Below are 20987 nucleotides of genomic sequence, written 5' to 3' on the forward strand. Positions count from 1 at the left end.
TTCAGCTCAAACTCGGTCTCATATCAAAGGTGTGGAGCGATAACAGTTCTCTCTCTGTCTCCCGCTCGCACACACACACACAGCTCCAGATAGGCTCGGTAACTATGTAGGTGGTCTCTTCCCCTCTTGTCTGCCACTCTCTTAGATTAGCCCACTGACTGACTGGTATGCATGTCTCAATTCTCAGACATCGGAGTCAGACTTTTACATGACTAAGGGGCTGAAGGTTAGGCCCAAGGTAGTGCACTTATACAGAACCCCTCCCCACCCCCACCCCGAGTAGGACTGAAGTTAGCTGAAGTTTTAGCTTCACACATATTAGCAGAAAATGTAGCAGCGCTGCTGATATATTGTGCTGAGACGTAGGTCCCTTGAAGATCCTAATCACTACCTCTGATGAGAACATCGATGGTTCTTAGCACAAACAGGATGTGTTAACTACTTCTACTTTTTATACATATGCCAGAGTTCAGTGTGTGTGTGTGTGTGTGTGTGTGTGTGTGGTTGCAGGTGTGCCGTAAGTGTGTGAGGAGGACATTCTCTTCTGGTGCTGGAGCATAACAAACATGGATTAGAGCCACACCACCATGCAGGTACCAACAACTCCCCATTCATCTGCACACACACACACATATACACACGCAACCTACGAACACTCGAGCTCCAAAACAGCCAGCTGCTACGGCTTACATGATGTCAGGGCCATTAAAGTCGTGTAGTTGGAGAGAGCAGTCAGATGAAAGGCTCGTCATTTAAACAGGGCTCATCGTCGCTGATGGACAGACGGGTTCGCCGCCTCGAGGCGCGAAGGCCTCGAAGGAAGGAAGGATGTTAAATACGCAGCACGAAAAAACACCTACTTGTTAGGTTTTTAGAATCACATTTCGTCATAAAATCGACTCTCCACGTGCATCATCGAGGACTGGGATGTTGGCTATATCCTTCACACACACACACACACACGCACTCACCTCTTTCGGTTTGAATCTGCGCAATCCACTGAGAGTTCAACCAGAGGTTTCCCTGATAACGTTTACACATGTGCACAGTTCCACATGAACTCAACCTCGGTCATTGTGTCTCACACACACACACACACACACACACACACACACACACACATTTTACTTTCTCTATCTCCTTGAAATAAAAAGACAATGCAAAACAAAAGCAGTTCCTGTGCATCAACAAACATTCATAAATATGTCCTCATTGTGCTCGAAGAAGAAGAAGAAGAAGAAGAAGAAGAAGAAGAAGAAGAAGAAGAAGGTGTCCTACAGCCAGTATTTCTACTTTGTAGAGCTTAGGTCTTCAACAGCGGGTCCGGGACCCCTAGGGGGTCCGCAGGGGTACTGCAGAGTGGGTCGCAAAATCTTTGGTTGATTAGACACTTTTTATACATATTTTCCCCCAGTATATTAAAATTTCTTTTTAATACACATTAAAATGACTGTACGTATTTTAGTAAAGGGATGAGGGATAACTTAATATTGAAATCAAATTGCAAAATAATAATGTATATTTAGAAATAGCACTAGGCCGAATTTAATACAGAACATGTATAGTAGGTAGGGGGTCCCTACTTAATCTCTCCATCAGTTTGGGGGTCCATTGGCCTTAAAAACACTGAAGACCCCTGCTGTAGAGGCTTTGCTATTTTGCATTACGGTGCAGGTTAACCAAAAAATATTGTTTGGGCATTTCCATGATACAAACTTATATTTCACTACATCTCAAAGAAAAAGAAGGTTTACTGTTCTTTTATTAATTTCACTACAGTGTTGAAATCTGGAATAAACTAAAACTATTAAAAAAAAGTAAAAACAGAATAGAATAGAATGCTCTTTATTGTCATTTTACAGTGTACAACACGATTGCTTCTCCTTTCAGTGCAAAAAATCCCACATATTCTTACAAAATAGTGCAAAGAACATATTATTTACAAAGATTTCCAAGCTAAAGTTAAAATACAAATACTAAACAAATATTGAAAATATACAAAAATTATAAAATATATATTCTTTGTATATAGCAGCAGTGGTAAAAGTGTAAACATGTATTGCACAAGGTTTTTTAGAAAAGACAAAACACACAGAATAGCAGCATCCATGTAGTTAGAAGTCTGTTATTGCACATCAGGCCCCTCTTCTCCATCTGAAACATTTGTCACTTGCTAGTTTTAAGCATATTATGAATATATATATATATATTTGTAAGAAACAGGATATTATAATTACAGTGTGAATGGTTGTTTGTCTATGTGTTAGCCCTGTGATAGACTGGCGACCTGTCCAATGATAGGCTCCAGCAAACCCCGCGACCCTGGTGAGGATAAGTGGTGGTCGAATATGAGATGAGGCATTTACTCACTTACTTGAAATAGATTTCTTTCAAGGTTTATTATCTATCCAAATCAATCGTGCACAGTACATGAAAGGAAATGAATTTGAAAGTGCTAAGGCACAATACCAAGATAAAATACATTAAATCTAACAAGAGCATTGAAACCAAAACAGTCTATGAGCAGCAAGCTATAAAAACTACTGCGCAAAATATACGTTTATTCATATATTGTAGTGAAGATTTCGCTTTTGCTACTTTCGCCTTTAAAAGCAGAGGGAGTGGAAGAGGGAGAACTTCTTCTGCCACTTGCTGAGCAGACACGACTTATCGCTAAGCTAGCCATCTGCTAAAACAAGCCAGATGCCACTGAGCATGTCTGAACTCATAAAGACACACCCGTCCAAACCAGCTGCCGCTCAGTCGGCCGCAAGGAGATTCTAGAAAGAGAGAGAGAGAGAGAGAGAGATGGAGCACATAGGGGCCTCGAAAGGCCAAGGTTGCCAGGGTCAAATGTTACCATGGCAACGTCAAACTCACGCATTCGTGGGCGAGCCACAGGGTTGCCACGGTAACTTAATACAAAACAACATACACCTCTTTGAGAAGAGAACGGTTGACACAGGTGGTTTGATCACTTAGTTTCTTTCTTTTTTTTTTTTTTTTTTTTTTTTTTTACTGAAGCCATTGTAGAGTTTACCAATTCTGTTTGTCATTTTTTTTTAGTTGGTGTGTTTTTTGTGTGGAAACAAAAGGAGCCTCACTTTGCTTCTCCCGGCACATATCGACTAAAAGATGATGAGTGAAAGGAGAGTAATATAAAGATGTGCTTCTTTACTTTTCACATAAAATGGCAAAAAAATTAAATAAAATAAAAAAATGGAGCAGTTTTAAGTTAAGCATTTTTTTTTATTATCGAAAATCACTTTAAACATTTCTATACTAACAAATCAGGATTTTATTTGAGCATTTTATCAGCTGCAAATCTTAACTATTTATAATTTTCTGTCATCTCCTCTGATTGCATTGGTGTGACGATGGAGCGAAAAGGATTTTGTCTATTCCCCCCTTAACCAAACTTCTCTGAGTGTTTGTGTGTGTCAGGATGATGGAAGGGGCGAGGGTTCGCGCTTTCAAGCAGCTGCTTGTCTTGGTAGAAATGAGGCAGATCGAAAAGCAGTAAAAGCCCAGACGGCAACTTGCCACACGCACATACCTTCACCATCATCTTACTCAAGAGGCAGCCTTGTGACATGAGATACCGAGCAGTTTAGCCAGCTCTGTGGGTGGCTGGTATCTGGACACGGTATCACCCCAAAGAATCTCTGAGATTTAAATCTGAGCTACAGCTTGTAACTAATGTTTTGGCTTATTTGATGCAAACAATTGAAGAGATGCACATGAAGCACAGTGTTTTGTGAAAACACGGGGAGTCGGACTCACCTACGATGGCCTGAGTTCATCATCAAATCCATGCACATGAAGGAGAAGGAGTGGATGGTAGTATCACCTCATAATTCACTGAGAAGTTGAGGTTTAATTTCCTTCCTATAACCAACCAGTCCTTCATTACTTTCCCCTTAAATCCCAGATGTCACTGTGAACTGAACTTCCCATAGATGTTTGACCTCCTGAGACCCGAGCTTTTATTTGGGATGCATTTTTAATTTCTACAAAGTGTTTGGGATCAGCAGGACCCAAGAAGTACATAAAAAAGCATCATCTTTCAATAGGAAGTCCTCATATGTGGACACTGGGATTATTTCGTTATTTATATTATAATAAAGTCACCAATGTGTGACAAAATATAAAACTGTTTATTTTTATACCTGAATATGGCTGAGCAAAACCAGAATTGCAAACAATGAAGTCCCAATGTCCTCAAACGAGTACTTGCTAATTAGCGAGGTTGTGGCTCGTTGCTATTGATAAATTTTGTTAAATTTGCGCATCATGTCAAACTAGAAACATTAATAAGCATAAATAAATACGTTTTAACCATAGAATTTGGTGGGGTTTTGTTCCTTGTCCACTTTTGTCCTGTGACAATGAATCCGATTGAAATGTCCGCCTAACTAACGTGTTCACTAACGAGGACAACAGGTTTAAATGCAGGAGAATAAGTTGCAATAAAACCTAAAACTTAATGTCCCCATATGAGGACGCAGGGTCTCGGGAGGTTAAGGAAGAATGCAAACATTTACCATCACCTTTTGCAAAGGTCTAATGATTCATCTTTATCCAGGTTTCTTTCACTTTTATTTGGACAGAAAAACAACCCTGTGATGTTCCTCTGGCTCTGCTGGCGGTCATCAGTGAAAGGAAAACCGTCCACACTGTATTTGGATTATTCATAAAGACTCACTTCACCTCATTCATTAAACACACACACACATTCACATACCCACACAATTTGTCACCCATGACCAGGTCCAGTGAAGTGGACCTGGTCTCTTCGGGTCACGGGCTAAGCAGGTCAGGGTGTAAGGTGAAGAACTAGTAGCTGCTTAGGAAACCCAATACCACCCACCTGGCAACACATACACACACTTAATGCACACATACCTAGACAGCCAATACACACAAGACATGGTAGGAAGGCAGTGATTCGACACCAGCCTGGAAGAATCAAGCCAGTTGGAAGCAGGAATCGCACACATAAGCAGGTATATGTGTCCACAAACATCTGATAACCACTGCACATGCTACAAATACGTGATGTCTTTAAGTGTTTTATTTCATATTTGTAAACTGAGCCTTATATCTGCACCTCCTTTGTTTGTCCTCAAGAGGGAGACTCACACCACACATCAGATCTACACAGTGTGCACATTCAAAGGTAAGATCAGTGCATATTATCAGCACTACCTCATGACAATAATAAACAATTTCATACATGGCTTCATCTTCCTTCTACCTCTTCCTTTTGCATTGTCTTAAATGCTCATCCTGATTTTTCTTTCTTTCTTTCTTTCTTTTTTCCGGACTAATGCTCATTTGCTATTGATTCTGCTGTCAAGTTTTAAAAGCCAATCCATTTATTTTCCATTTGCCTAAGAGGCAACAGAACCGTTTCAGTCAGGCCCCCACCCCACCCCCTCCCCCCCAAGTCCCTGTCCTTGCGGTAAGACTGATCTTCATCCTAACACAACAGGACAGACGCTAATACACACACACACTGGAAGCTGCGGCATGAGCAAGCAAGCGGAGAGAGGGGCTCTCGGCTGAGGGGGAGAACTTGCTCCTAAGCCTATTAGTACTATTAGGGATACTTGGTGGTAATGATTGAAAGCCACTTAGCGCTGGTGTATTTACCAAGGGGATCAGCCACGGCATGGTTAAACACGCCTGATGAATTAACGCAATACTGCCAGGAAAAGGAACGGAAAAGAAAAAGGGAAGGAAATGATGTGTTTCTCTCCAGGGCAGTATTGTACCTAAATAAAACGATTTGGGTGTGTCAAGAAGCAGCGGTTTGCTCACACCCTGCAAGACAGTAGGGTTGAACGTCACAATCAGTTGCTTATAATATCTTTTCATTCATCAGGTGATTAAAGTATCAGCCCGTGCAGAAGAACCTGTTGGTTCCCTGGCTCTGTAGGCTCTGTTATAAATAAACGCCTCTAAGTGTTGGTAGGCAGCACTGGAAAAGCAGTTAAATATATATAGTTATACACTGATCAGCCATACGACTGTGACCACCTGCTAAATAATGTGTAGGGACCACCTTCCTCGGTACTGGCAGACCAACAAGAGCTGCAGTTGTGAAGATTCCCATCGCAATTTGGCAAAGTTGCTCCAATCTTTTCATTTGCCCATTATCACCCAGCTCTAACACATCAACCTTGAGGGCCAGATTTTCTCTTCTCTTACAGGTGCCATGACACAGAGATAATCAGTGTTATTCATTTCACCTGTCAGCGGTCATAATGTTATGGCAGGTTGCCGTGTGTATCTTGAGTATTTCCATCTTATTCTAGAGTAATAATATGCTAGAGATGCTTGTTTGTTAAGGCTTCAGTAACAATAGTAGCCTGTATAAAATAAAAATATAGTGGCAGAGTTTGTGTACCCTTCACTCACGTTCTTCCATTTTCTTTATGCAGCTCTTACTTTTAATCAGTATTAGACTACACTGCCGTGCGTGATGTGGATTCTTCTGCGAAAACACACACACACACAATATTGTCGTACTGTGTCTTCTGAAAGCACAAAGCCGTCGCGTTTCATCAGGATCGCCTCGCTGCAGCTAAAATTACGCTCCGCAGAATGTCTTGGAAAAGTGATTTTGATCCTTAACCGTGCAGTGCCGTAAACCATTCTAACCTGTTGGCCCTTCATTACAGGCACTTGCAAGATTGCAGCATAAGTTAAATTCAATACAAAGCTGGGAAGGAAGCCAGACATTATCGGGTGCCTTGCCATCCATTTCTGTGACAGACACTGGGGGCATTATGGATCACTGGCCCGCACTCTCGTCTCGGCTACAGAGACGTGCGTTAAGAGCACATTTCAACTGGCAGCTACTGTGAGTCACCACATGTGCGCGATCCGACTCATACGTAACGACGCTTAAAACATGTGAAACTGCTTCAGCATATGCAGCGTAATTCTAAAACATTATGTGGTGCAAATGAACAGAATTAATTATCTTTAATTGCAAATGACTGCAGTGATGATTCACTCATTTCTGTAGCCTTGTAATGAAGTCAAAGGGTTTTCTCAGTCCCTGAATATGTCAATATGTCAAACTTGGAGCCGTTTTCATTTTAACACCAACAATAATATGCACGTCCCTGTCCATCTCTCCTGTTTGCAGGACAGCTGTGGGGAAGAAGTTCCCAGATGTTCCCGCTGCAGTGGCGTTATGTAAGTCCGTGTAAACTACTAGATTTCCCTGACGGTCACATGGGCAGAACCGCTGGGCTCTGGCCTCACAAACGAGCACAGGCAGATAACGGATTATCCACTGGATTTGCACAGTAAATCACTCTTTTGAAGATGAGTTTTATGACATTTCTGCTCTTACTGGATGCGCAGCAGAAAAAAAAAAGTCACAATAAGGCACGCAACACTGGTTGTTGTGTGGGATAGATGAGAGGGCTTTGAAGGCAAGATTTTACAAACATTGTGCCGTAGTCTGTGCCTTACTCTGCTGACTCGCGGAGTGGCCCAAAGCTGTCTTAATCCCAGAGATAAATGTGTATTGGTGGCTTTTGGCTTAGCTTTACTGTTTTCAGCTTTTTTTTTCTCTTTTAATGGCGGAAAGGCCAGTGTGAGGCGGATACTAGTACCTCAAAGACCTAAGGTGAGGGTATAGGGAGCGCTTCAGAAACCGGCAAATACATGTCTATTTTCACTTTCACAAGAGGCCAGAGTCCGTGAAGACATGCCTGAGCAGCTGCAGCTGTTCGGTTCCAAATATAGCTGCTGGAACACATTGATTACGCTGGATCATTATCATTCGCCATTTGCTCTCCTTGCAGTTGGTGGGAGTATCGTGTCGATGTTTTCAATCACATGCAGCGTAATCAAGCTATTCAAGAGGCACACGGCGCAGCGCTCACTTGGATTTTCAATCGGCTGAACATTTCTCATCCCTGCCTGCTTTCGTTTGTTCTCTATACGTTATTGACTGATTGGGATGTACAGCAAGCCAAGTCTGCAAAGAGGGAGGGACATGAATGGATTCATCAGGCACAGGGGGAGGGACACTAACACCGGGGGTGACCTCACTTTATGTGAGACGCCTTACAAGAGGAATGTTGGAACAACAAGGAGACAAGGAAAGCATGGCTGAAAGAAAGAAAGAAAGAAAGAAAGAAAGAAAGAAAGAAAGAGCTCAAAGGAACAGTGTTTCAACTGTTCAGTTAGGACCTGCCCCAGGGGGTGAGAAACATTTTCATCCTGGCACAAGAAATCTAAAAACAACTACTTAGATCTGTTGGCTCTTTCTCTACTGCTACTGAAAAACTTGCCAAGTAAGCAATCTGACTCAGAGCCCTACATTATCTCTATTTGGTGTATATAGTATTAGCAATCTGCACGGTAGAGAACTCTGCACTGTGACTGCACCACTGCAATATACTGTATACATGCACAGTGTGTACAGTAGACATTCAGGACCATGCAGCTCGCTATTAATCATTTTAATAGCAGGGTCCTGAAACTAAAGCAGCTAAAGGGAATAATTACATCATCTTTTAGTTTTTCCCTCCCCTGAGATGTTAAAATATTTTTTCTGAAAACATTTGAAAAACCAATAGAGGACTCATCCCCTCAAGTTCGTTTGATTTATTTGTGATTTAGTTGTACATGCTTTCATATTCCAAAGGAAAATTAAAACTGTATTACCACAAGCTAATTGCTGTACAATGAGCTTGCGTATTCATTCTGAGTTTGTTCCTAGTTCACACATTTACTGTAGGCTTCATGAATTACACAGTGAGGGTAGCTCGAAATTAAATTTTACCTCTGCTCCATTGCGAGCGTCCTTACCCGCGGGATCCTTCTGTGGCTCGGCAGCAAATAAGAAGGCCCTGCAAAGTGTCATAAGAACTGCAATGGATAGTACCAGCCCACAGCTGCCCAGTCTGGATGCCATCCACATGTCTACGGAAAGTCATCCAGCATCTTAAAGGACTCATACCAGCCAGCACACAAACTGTTTGAATTGCTCTCTTAAGGGAAGCAATACAGGCCGTGGACCACAAGACAGATGAACAGTTATTACCCCGAAGCCATCATGGCACTGAACTCTGCACTGAAATCTCACACTTGAGTTATATTTCATGAACCCCTGGCTATTTCATTATTATTGTTTTTGTTTTTTTTTTCATGCAATATAACTCCAACCTATAGAATGTTGTTTTAATCTGTGCAATATTATTCCAACCAATGCAATAACCTTTGCAATATTATTTAATCTGTTTAACATTTTCCCAAACCTCCGCAATATCATTCTGAACTGTGCAACCGGCCATGATCTAAACATATTTTTTGATATATGTTCAAATATCTTTTGTGTATGCTAGCGCTGTTTCAGGTAGCGCAGGTGAATGCAATTGTGTATTTCACTGATTTACAAAACTTTGTCTTTTTGAATTTGACCATTTGTCCCTGTGATGTTTAGGATTATTATTCTGTCTTTTACGCACACACTTACACTTCTGCAGTCAAGCACAAGGTCACAGCACGTTCATTTACACTGCAGCAACTTAATTTTACAATCTGTTTTAAATGTGTCGTGTGATCAATTTCCGTATTTTTATCTGCACTAATTCATGTCGGTGGAACTTTTTATTTTAACCCAGTGAAGTCTGCACTGAAGTCTCACGCCTTAGTTATATTTCATAAACCCATAACTATTTATTTTATTTTATTTTATTTTATTTTATTTTATGTTATACTACTTATTTTATACTTGTGCAGTATTATTCCAACCAGAGCGATATCACCCCATTCAGCATCGGAGCATCCATCTATTCTATTAATCTATTCTGTTATTCTATTATTGCAATGTGCTTTCCTTTTAATTAATACTTTAATGAGTGTCATGTAGACGTGTGTTCTCTTCATTCCTTTTATACATCTATCTATCTATCTATCTATCTATCTATCTATCTATCTATCTATCTATCTATCTATCTATCTATCTATCTATCTATCTATCTATCTATCTATCTATCTATCTATCTTTAAGCAACAACAACTCCAGATGTGTAGTCTCTAAAAAGAGATGAAAATGAGGAAAAAGAAAAGCATTTGTGAACATTGCTGTCTGCTGTTTAGTTCTGGCTCTCAGTGTTGTGCTCTGTCCACTTCTCCTACTAAGTTTGACTTCTCCGGTCATTACAATCTGCTGCCCAGTCAGCATCACTACATGGTAAAAGTTTGAGATTTACATTTTTTGTGACACAATTCATGATTTACACTTCCTTTAATAAATGTTGTCATAACCTACTGACAACTCAATTCAGATCTAGTCTTAGGAAAAGTAGTCATTTTCATTGAGAAATGTGCAGTCTTTTGTGTAATTTCCGCACTTTGTAAATTCCTGCTGCGGGCCAGATTAAGACCCTCTTTGGGCCCGCGGGCCGTACGTTTGACACCTGTGATCTATGGTGAACACAGACAAGCAGGGGGCGTCGAAAGGCCGTCAGAGAGCACTCAGTCAGTATCCGCACAGAGAGAGAGAGAGAGAAAGAAAGAGAGAGAAAGCAGTGTGTGTTTGTGCTGGCAGGCAGGCTGAAACTGATCGTGGCAGTGGGCAGAGATGTAGCAGCGTAGCTCACTGGGACTCCGTGGCCAGTCGTCTGTCACTTTCAACCTGGAATAATTTGTGGTAAATGGCGAAGACTGGATGTACATGTCTGCGTCGTTGCACCGCCTGAGTGCGCCGCGTAATGCGTCCGACCAGAGTGGCCTCTCGGTGGGAATATATATGCTTCGGGACGGTTTTGTTGGAGTAGCTCGCTGCTAGCTACTTTGAGCCTATTCTGCGAGGATGCTACGGTGGATACGACAGCAGCTGGTAAAACCTGCCTTCATTTCTTCAATTTACCAAAACAAAACGACAAACACGATGAATGTTTATTAGCGGGTTGAGACTTATATTAACTTTATTTTGGTAAAATTTAACAAGCTAGTCTAGCTAATTAGCTAGTTTTCCAAAACCTTCGAGCTCGAGATGTCAGTCAGGTACAGGTTAGCGAGCTAGCTGTTAACGTTTGCTGTTAATTGGCAAACAATAGATTAAAAAACTAACGCCAGACAAGTCCTGAGTTTAAATATGAGGTTAAATGTGAGTTTTCGAGAATTATATCCACTATTGAATAGTTTCCCCTTCTGAAATATACCTGAACCCCAACTAAGCCAAGACTAGCTCACCGGCTAACAACAGTAAAACTTTGCTAACTTCACTTTATCAAGTGTTGACGAACTGTTCAGACATTTTTTCACATTAACGCATTTATTCATGTTAAAATGCTTAGTACGGCAACTTTAATATGTGGTTTGGTATCATCTCAATTTCCAGAAGATAACAGCTGACAGTAACCTGTGTTATTTTAACTTTATTGATGACTTTATTGTGATTGTTGTAACGTTAACCTGGTCTAATTTAAATGTTGTACACTGGCTTAAACCTACAACAAGCTTTTTTAATTAAGAACCTATCGCGTAGACGGCGTCCTGTTTTTGCTGTCATCACCTTTTGTTTTCCTGCAAACACATTGCGATGACGCGTCGGCAGGGAAAGACATCTGCAGAGCATCCAAACCACAATAATGGTTCATGTCAAGGAAATGAGACGTCTTTTATTTAGATTTCAGCTAGTCCTGTTTGCACAATCAAACTGCACTCACACGGCAGTTCCAGTTGAAACGATGCTGTGTATTTATTTAAACATAGTAGTGTTTGGAGCATTCAATAAATGCGAATAGAGGCAAAGGGGATGTGTGAGCATGTGAATGAATGAATGAATGAGTACATGTCATGAGATCAGTCACTTAGTTAATCTGTGATGTCACCATAGCCACTGTTTGTTCAATGTTAAGGTTGATTTCGTTTGTTACTTTGCTCACCGAGTACCCTCTATATTTGCAATTGAGTTATAGAGACACTCACTAAATCCTTTAACCCTTGCGTGGCTGCAAGTTTGTCGGCCCGCACATAGCCTACAGTTTTTCATTCTGCTTTTAGAGATTAAATGCTGCCATCACTTTTTAAGAGCACCGCGGAGAGTTTGTGTCCATTTAGAAATGCTAGTCTCCTTCTAATTTGAGATAGCTCAGCTCGTTTGACCCATCCCATTTCTAATTGACCTGCCCAGTTAATTAAAAGTGTAATTAAAGTGCATGGTAATACAACTGACCTAAATGAAAAGTTTGTTGCAGGACATTTTTCTGACCTTGATATCAGCTGGCAGGGACTGCTGTGACGTTTATTCACTCTTATATTGCTTATCCGTTCCTCTCTAGTGACATGGGGACTCCATTATGAAAAAGGAAGAAGGAAGGGAATGCATGAGAGTCCTAAATGGCATTACTGCTGGCTTTTAATGTCAGTTTTCTTCCCTAAGCAGTGCTGACATCATTTTAGTGCTGCTGCATTTACATCATAAAAGCCCTACTATAATTACAGCACATGCAAGAGTGGCATCTGGGAAAACTCTTGACATATCATTCTGCAAGCAAGACATGTCAACCTTTGTTCACTCCCGTGTTCCCCTTGGAGAATCACTAATTGCAGTCTATGTATTATTGCTGACCATTCTCTTACCATCATTGTTATTGCTGACCATTAGTTTTCACATTGATTTCCTACTTCTTCCAAGGGAGCAATTGTTTCATTCTCATCATAACAATTTAAAAGAATACTGAGATGTTCGGGAGATCTTAAAGTGTGTGTGATCTTGTTGCTGAACAGCTACTATTTTAATGCAAGAGACGGAACAAATTCTAGCCACACTAGAAAAGAAATTCGGTCACACCCCATTTGGATTTCAGTATGTGCCCAGTTACAACAAATACTGAGGAAAAAAAGTATTTATCTGCACTCAGTTAGGTAGTCTTACAACCAGAGACATTTTGTTCAGTGCTCAGGTGACCTCATAAAGCCCGGCAAAATGATTTAAGTGGCCCAAGAGATCTCTTCCGTGCCATAAAAAGTTCTCAGTTCTCTAAAATGTGACTTGTGCCTCTCGGCAAAGACCAAAGACCTCTCGCCAATCCCTGTTAACTGTAAATATATACTAACCTCTTGCTTGTCTGATGGCAGATGTTTGGGCTTGCTTGCAGGCTAATCAGTCAATACTGTCTTTTTGCTTTAGTGAAATATGGTTACTGTTTATGTTTGGAGTGTGAAATCACCAAGAAATCCTTATCTGCAGTTATGTTTAATATGGGATCTTGCATACACCTTCACAAAGATTTTTATAAATGGTCATTGAATGCATCTAAACTTCCCAACGGCAATAATCGTGATATAATTTGGAAAAAAAATAGGTTATTAGAGGTTATTAGCTGTCATTGATGCATTTACTATGTATTAATTAGGGATTCAGTTTCTGCTTATTGATTTTTATTTTAGAGTTCAATGAAAATACATGAATATATAATCAACTGCATTGTTTAGACAACTGCATATACTTTGCAGCTAAGCCTCATGAAACATGACATGACATGAAATCCTACACTTTTAGTCTCATATTAAGGATTTTTCATGAACATGATGAAAGCAGTAAAACATCTTGTAATTACCTGTCCTTTGTCGTTCTGAATAGATTACTTACATTTCATCTGTAACTCTGCTCCTTTCATATTGTGTCAAGTATTGTTAGCTGTCAGTTTGGCATGTCTGTAGTCATGTTATTATTGCCATTGTCATCACGCATACTGTCAAAAGCGGCACCCAGAACATTTGACCACCGACAGTCTCCGTGCTTTTCTCTCCATATTCCTCTTTGTGTTTCTTTGTCTTTGTCGCTTGATCTTCATGCAGCTACCTCTCTGCCCTTTTACTTTTCCAATTAGCTCATCTCATTACATCACACGCCTCCTGGTTTTAAGTCTCAGTGCATTGCCTTGGTTGTATTGTGGTGCCAGTGTTCATGGCAGTGATTCGCCCAAGGCACTCTGGGACTTGTAGGCTTTAAGTAGGAAGTAATTGCCTGTCAGCCATTAAATTGATGTGGGTACGGGAGTCGGGAATGTGTGATTTCTGCTGTGCAGAGTGTTAACAAGTTAGTCACTGTAATGGTTAGTATACTGTCTGTATTCCTATTTTGCTGAGGTATTACAAACACTTTACACGCTTAATAGCTCTATCTAACAATATGTGACACAGCATACACTAAGGCCACGTCCACACAAATCTGATTTTGTGTGAAACCACATAAGTCTTTAGGGCGACCATTATGACGGATTCGGATTTTTCGGTGACTGGAAACGCATCTTTTTGAATCCAGGTTCTAGTGTGAAAAAGACAAATATGGAGCCTGTGTGTTTTTTTTAATTTTTTTTATTTTTTATTTCATTTGTTTGGACACCTGAATAAGAACACTATGATGTCATCGCCCTACCCCTTGACACTTTAGTCCCCGACATCTCATAACAACAACAACAATAACACTACGGGACTATAGACTTGTGACGGTGCTGCATCAGGTATTGACCCTTGTTGGGTGGTTAGGCTAGGCAATATATACTATTGCTTTGCCACTATGATGAGCTAAAGTGGATTAGGGACTGTAATCTGGGCGGTATGTTTGTATACAGGGCGCAGGGATGATGTGCATGCTCCACCACGTCGTCTTATTTCTTTTGGCTGACGTCTGTAGCAGAAACAGCGCCACACATAAGCCTGTACTACAGAGTTTCTACAACTAGAATTTTGAAACGACGCCAAGGAAAAACGGATTAAAAAAAAAAGATTATTTTGGTACGTGCGGACATGGCCTAAAAAGCTCCTTCACACAAATTTGGTCCTTTGAAATTTGTCTGTAACTCGTCTGCTACCTGTTTTCTCCATATACTTGTTTTGACTGAGCTTTGGCTTCTGCTGGTTGGCGTGCTTAATGAGATGTTTAAGTGCTTCCAGTACCAGTCGTACATCTGTCTGATCTCTGTCCAGCCAAATGTAACATCAGCACTTTTTTAGTTTGTCTGACATTTATACTTCATAAAGTCCTTAATAACACATTCTGTCATTCTAGACATTAAATTAGATTTTTGGCTCATCATCACTGCTAGTCCTCGAATATGTCAAGATGTTGAAGAACCACATGATTGTCAAGTAAACCATCATCTGCATTGATATGTTTCTTTGTTGCACACATCAGTGGCGCGAATAGTGTTGTGTTTTGGACTGTTATTGACAAAATAACACATCTATTCCGCTGACTGAAATTGTAATGCAAAGTTTTCCGACCTTTACTTGGCAAAATAAATAATTGACTAGTCTGGAACATGAACAGCGGACTAACAGAGCAGATGATGCGAGTGAGTGCTGCTTTGGTTGTATTTTTAATGAGTGATGTATTTATCAGTCTTCTTCAGTTAGTGATAATTGCCGTGCCTTGGGAATTGGCAGTGTGTTCAGCCCATTACCTGTGTGTTTTTCACAATTTTGGTAACCATAGCTCCAATTTTAATGTAGACACCTGTAACAGCTAAATACAGCTTGGCGATGCTTTCCTGTTACATGACGTTCACTTACATTAGACATGAGATATTGAGATGCTGCATACCAACTAGACAAGAAATTGCTGATTTTCAGTGGCACTGGTTACATTTTTTAATTTACACGTCCTTTTTTTTAATGAAAGATTTGACAAAACTGTAACCTCAATAATATGATGAAAATTTTAAAGTGTCACTAATGCATGGGCAGTAGTGGCTCTGTGTGAATGTGGGTACTCAGACCTCCCTGCACATGATAATTAAGAGCATCCTGTTTACTGATTACTGTATCCCAGGGGCTTGCGATATTTACAACACAAATGATCAGTTTATGAAAAATAGTTAGCTAAGCAACTTTCCTGCTTTTGATGTGGTTTCGGTTGAGAAAATCCAGTGTCAAGTCAAATGTCTTGAGGCGAAAGAGGAAGGTGACCGAAAAGAAGTTGCTGCATCTGGGCTAATGTGGTTTTGATATTTGTTAATGACTTTCTCCGCTGTACGTTTTGGGTAGTAAGGGTCATATAACCTGTTTTCTATAGGCTTCTTTTTTTTCCCTCCATCTAGAGTGAAGTAATATGTAATTCTGTAATCACCAAGGACACATTGCTTCAGAAGTGAAATGCTTTTGTTGCGACCGTTGTTTCTGGTCATTTGGCTGAACCCAATGCTTGTGTGAGTAATCGATAGTGGTCAGAACCTGGGATAAAATAAATACATGCAGAGTACTCCAGCTAGCATAACTGTATCTCAAAACAAAGTCTTGTCTAGATTTATCCAAGATGCTTTGAGTCCATGAAAGCACATCCACAAACTGTCTTTAACTTGCAATGTAGTGATTATGGAAGCATTGAGTAAGGTGCTTCCTTTAATTACTCAATTTCACATCTCTGTTACATTTACATAGGCCAGTATAAGTGCAACGTGCCAGCAGTTAGGCTAACTTAAGGTACTGTAAGCCAAGCTATCAATGATTAAGCAACTTAAACTTCAGCTGATTGATGTGGTGCCTAGCTCGAATGTCTGACTCAGACTGTCTGGAAAACTGGGCGGTGAATGTGAGTGGGAAGTCTTCAGGCAACCAAAGGTCTGGTTCCTTGCAGTAACCATGTAAAGGTGTATTAAGTGAGATGTTCACGGTCTTCAAGTACAAAATTACCATAAGCTGTCTGCAAGGATGTAATAGCACATTGATCAATGACATTGACTCAACAATTGCATTTTGTTAGATGTGGGGGTTTTCTGGCTTACAACACACACTTCCTGGCTTGTCAGCACCTGCAGTGGGTCATGTTGTATTTGCAGTATATTTATATATTAATGCTTCTGGAGAGCTTGGTATCCGGTGTTAAACACAGTGGTAGTATTGTGTACGTTTTTCTGACTATAAAAACCAACTACAAGCTGTATCGTACTGTATGCTCACCCGGATTCAACGCAGGATGAACAGGTTCTTCGTGGCTTTCATTTGTAACAATTTCAATTTATACATTTCATAGTGACGTTTTTGGGATGCATTATTGCACATACAGTGAGAAGGTTTCAGTAGAGGCCATTCATATACTTGAAATCTATCAGAACTTCCTTTGCTTTGGTTGTGTTTGCCTGGTTGGAAATTTGAGAAAGGCCACTGTTTGCCAGGACTGACTGGGTCAGTGGGCTGGTGAGACAGGTTCCTATAAACATACTGTGTGTTTGAGTAGGAGGCTTTTTTCTGTTTGAAACTAAGCCATGTTATTAGAGCGTGGTAAAAAGGAACCATGCAATTTAATTGTTAAGCAGAACTGAATCAGCACAAACCAGCCACTGAATGTTTCATCATACAGAGTTTTAAGACAACCCTGAATGTGTGCAATGAACTCAAGTGGGAAAGTATTGGATGAAAAGAAAATGATCAAGCGTAAATATTTTATGCCGTTCCTTTTTAAAAGTTTAGAAATTAAACATTGGTTCTATTATAAATATAGATAAGATCATTTACATTAACGTAAGGAGCCGAGGAAAACCATCAAAGTTTGTGCACTCAGTGTACTGCCCTTAAAAATTAAAGACGGTGTGACTTTTATAAATGCTAAATTGAACCTGGGACTCAAATATACATTATGTGTTCAGGTAGAGATCTGTCGTTTCTAAACTAGGAAGACGGCAGCAGATTGTGGAGGGCTGGAGCGACTTGCACAGAAAGGCAGTAATAGTTTACATGTGTCCCTGAACAGAGGTGAATCAGTGTGGGAGTGAGTTACGTGGCCGGATATGTTCCTCTCTGTGTGTGTGTGTGTGTGTGTGTGTTTGTTTGTGCGCGCGTGTACATGGGGGTGTGTTACAACCTACGTCATGTGACATTTGCACATGACTGTAAGCAGCCTTGTAGGAAACCTTATTATAGCAGTTGGGTAGGGTGTGACAAAGAAATCATTATCAGAATATTTCAGAACAATAACTTGATAACAGTGTCTGAATTTACGGATGAAAAATTGCCAACGTTAATCGATGTTATGACCCACCTCTTAAGACTTTACAGAAAAGGAAAATGTCACTGAATTTCTAAGTTTACAAGAAAAGCAAATCATCATAACAATTCATGCTAGTGTTTTTGTTGATACTTAGTTTAAGCTCTTTGGAATTATTTCATTTTCCACAGTATATTTGTTTTGGATTAGGCTTTTCTGTTTCATTCAGGTGTAAAGATAAACCAGGACCTTGCGTACACACAGCGTTATGAATCATTACATCTAGTATTGCTTCTCTTTTTGTCTCTTATTGTCGGATCCGTCAGGGCCCCAGTTAACCTCAGCTGCTCCAGAAAACCTAATGGCACAGTAAAAATAGCTTTACTCCCAGCTCTACGGTGACTGAAGCCGCACTAAACAGGAGAACAGAATGTTGCCTCGGGCCAATGTTAGTTTAGTTTAAACTGTCAGTGGCTCGTCACACCTCCATCCAGTGTCAACACTATAAAATGACTTACTTTAAAATATGGTCAGTGCTGTATTCGTCTGACCAACGCTCATTTGAGTTAATTGCTTGCAATTATGATTTAGTATGGGATCTTGTACTTGCGATTTAAAATGTGTCATCCTCAAGTAAAAGCTGAATCTTGTTTTTGTTCCCTATGTTTGTGTTTTATACTGTTTTAGTAGAGATTACATAAAAAAAAAGTGCACATTTTCCCCTTTCTCATGGAAGAAACCTGACATTCGTTGGTGTCTGATTACTGCAGGTTTATAAACAAAGAATGTTATTATAGTGCAGTAACAAATGAATGGATGAATTCATAGTTTTTAGAACCTTATTTTGTTGCCTTGCCTGCTGAAGAGATTGCTTTTATCTGTTATTCCTCTATTAATGGACAATCAGGGGCCATAACCTTCCACACTGAACAAATATTCAGTCATAGTCATGTGAGTGTCAGGTGGGCAAACCAGTCATTTACAACAGAAGAAGGCACTTAACACTATATCTCAGCAACAGCACTGACCTACATATTAAAATATACTTTAATATAAAGTAGACTTGTATTTAATTTTCAAGAAAGCCCATCAAGAAAAACTGTCCATTATAAGGAATGTGCTCGGAGTTATGAAGTAACTTGTGTTTTTCTACCCCACCCTCTCCCTTTCTCCCCATCTTCTCATATTTCCTTCCTTCTCACAGGGCTTTGACCCTCCTCATCAGAGTGACACCAGGACGGTTTATGTAGCGAACCGTTTCCCGCAGCATGGCCACTACGTACCACAACGCTTTGCTGACAACAGAATCATTTCATCCAAGGTACCGAACTTTCTACTGCCTAACATATTGTACTAATGAAATATTCCCCGTGTGCTTGGACCTTGAAGTGTTCCCAAAAGCCTATAGTCAATGTGTTTTACTGGAAGCTGTGTTTTCTTGCATAACAGCAGCTTTGTAATTGTGTGTCACTGCAGAAGTCCCATCTCTAGCCAGAAGTGCAAATAAGATCAGTGGTATATTTCAGTGGTTTCACGCACTTCTGCTGCAGAAAGAAATGGTTCACATCATGTTGTCGGTGCTCAGACATCAAACACAGCTGAACAAAATGTGTCACCTACAAAAACGCTAAACCCATGAGCTGATTGTTTGCACCCACACAGCCACTGCAAACACATTTGTGCGAATCTCTCAAGTGGGAGAGAGATAAGCTTGCTTGTTGATAGCAGAATGAGTACAGGGAAAAAAGAAAAAAAAAACTTTTGTGTGAGGGAAAGGATCAGGAGGTCAGTTGTAACACTGACTGGACAAACTATCCTAAGAGGCTCCTGTCTGTCACCAGCAGTGATGGCTGCCATTGATTAAATGATTGAGTGGGTGGTCACAGTACCAGGATTATCGAGGAATTGATTGGAAGTCATGATTTTTGAGGGACAGAAACAACTAAAAGTTTAAATAAGGCTGGGTTGTACAACCAAAAATGTATATCACTGTATTTTTCAAAATTCTGACAGTATCACAGTATTTTTTTTTTTTTTTTCATTCATAATATTTTCTGGTTTAGAGAGGAATTGATGTAGTAGATTGACTATGAGTGGACTATTCTACTGTCATGATGAGTAAATATTGTAGACTAATTCCACACTAGTAGGAAAACAGGTTTGCGTGGCCCCGTGTTAGCACCATCTGCTGATTAGATGTGGAGTGCTCTGATCTTAACTTCATACATTGTTGATATTCCAAGACATGCTTGCGGCAAATGTGGTAGAGCAAATTGCTTGCATTGCTGCCTCAGGCAACAACTTTAGCCCAACAACAGGTTGAGATTTTTGAAAAACAAAAAAACCCCAAACGACCGACACAGCACCGTTTTTTGGCAGAAGTTCTTTCGTGTCTTCATGGTCTTCTCGTTCAGCTGCTTCAGTTTTAGACCTTTCCATCTTCACCACGGCTTGCAGTGACAAATACATCAGTTGTGTTTAGAAATGCTACATTAGCACTTAGGTAAAGCTGCGCAAAAATCTCACATTGACCCGGGTCGTCCTGGGTCTTTTCAGCAGTGTGAAAGGGTTGCCACGGCATTTCTACACAAGTCGAATAACCCGGCAATTGACCTATTTTAATGGCTCAGCTTGGCTCGCCTGCAGTGTGAAAGGTGTTCTGCATCGTCCTGCTAAATAACCAGATGACGTTGATGTACCTGCCTGATGCGTTCTGATTTTGTCACTGTGCAGCCTGTCGAGCTCCATGGCTGCGAGGGCGGCAAGATCTCAAAACAGAACAAAGTTTTGGTTGCCGTGTAATAAAAAACACCAGTATTTCGTTATATTGAAAATTCATATTATAACGGAAAAAAATACCAGTATTCAATATTAACCAATATACTGCTGAGCCCTAAGTGCCAGTCTACAGTAATTATAACAATGTACAAACATGTCTCCTGTACTGTAAAGTTAGAACCAATCAATATTAGGCTGCAAATGAACATTTTGACTTCAAAATTGATGTTAGAAGGACTAA

At 40.3% G+C, this 20987-nt stretch overlaps 1 protein-coding gene across 6 annotated transcripts in view; it reads left to right on the top strand.

The window, feature by feature from the left end:
* The first annotated feature begins 10532 nt into the window (after positions 1–10532).
* atp11b (ATPase phospholipid transporting 11B (putative)) overlaps positions 10533–20987 on the top strand; it is a 49175-nt gene continuing 38720 nt past the window's right edge. For 4 of the 6 annotated variants that reach the window (XM_047586985.1, XM_047586987.1, XM_047586984.1 and 1 more), the window contains exons 1-2: positions 10534–10873; positions 19173–19289. In XM_047586985.1, coding sequence (XP_047442941.1) covers positions 10847–10873; positions 19173–19289 — 144 coding nt within the window. In that variant the 5' untranslated portion in view covers positions 10534–10846. Of the gene's footprint in view, positions 10874–19172; positions 19290–20987 lie in introns of all 6 variants that reach the window. The other 2 variants (XM_047586988.1, XM_047586989.1) reach the window with 1 other exon arrangement.

This window comes from Mugil cephalus, chromosome 6 (genome assembly GCF_022458985.1).
Source record: "Mugil cephalus isolate CIBA_MC_2020 chromosome 6, CIBA_Mcephalus_1.1, whole genome shotgun sequence".
In the NCBI taxonomy this organism is placed as follows: domain Eukaryota; kingdom Metazoa; phylum Chordata; class Actinopteri; order Mugiliformes; family Mugilidae; genus Mugil; species Mugil cephalus.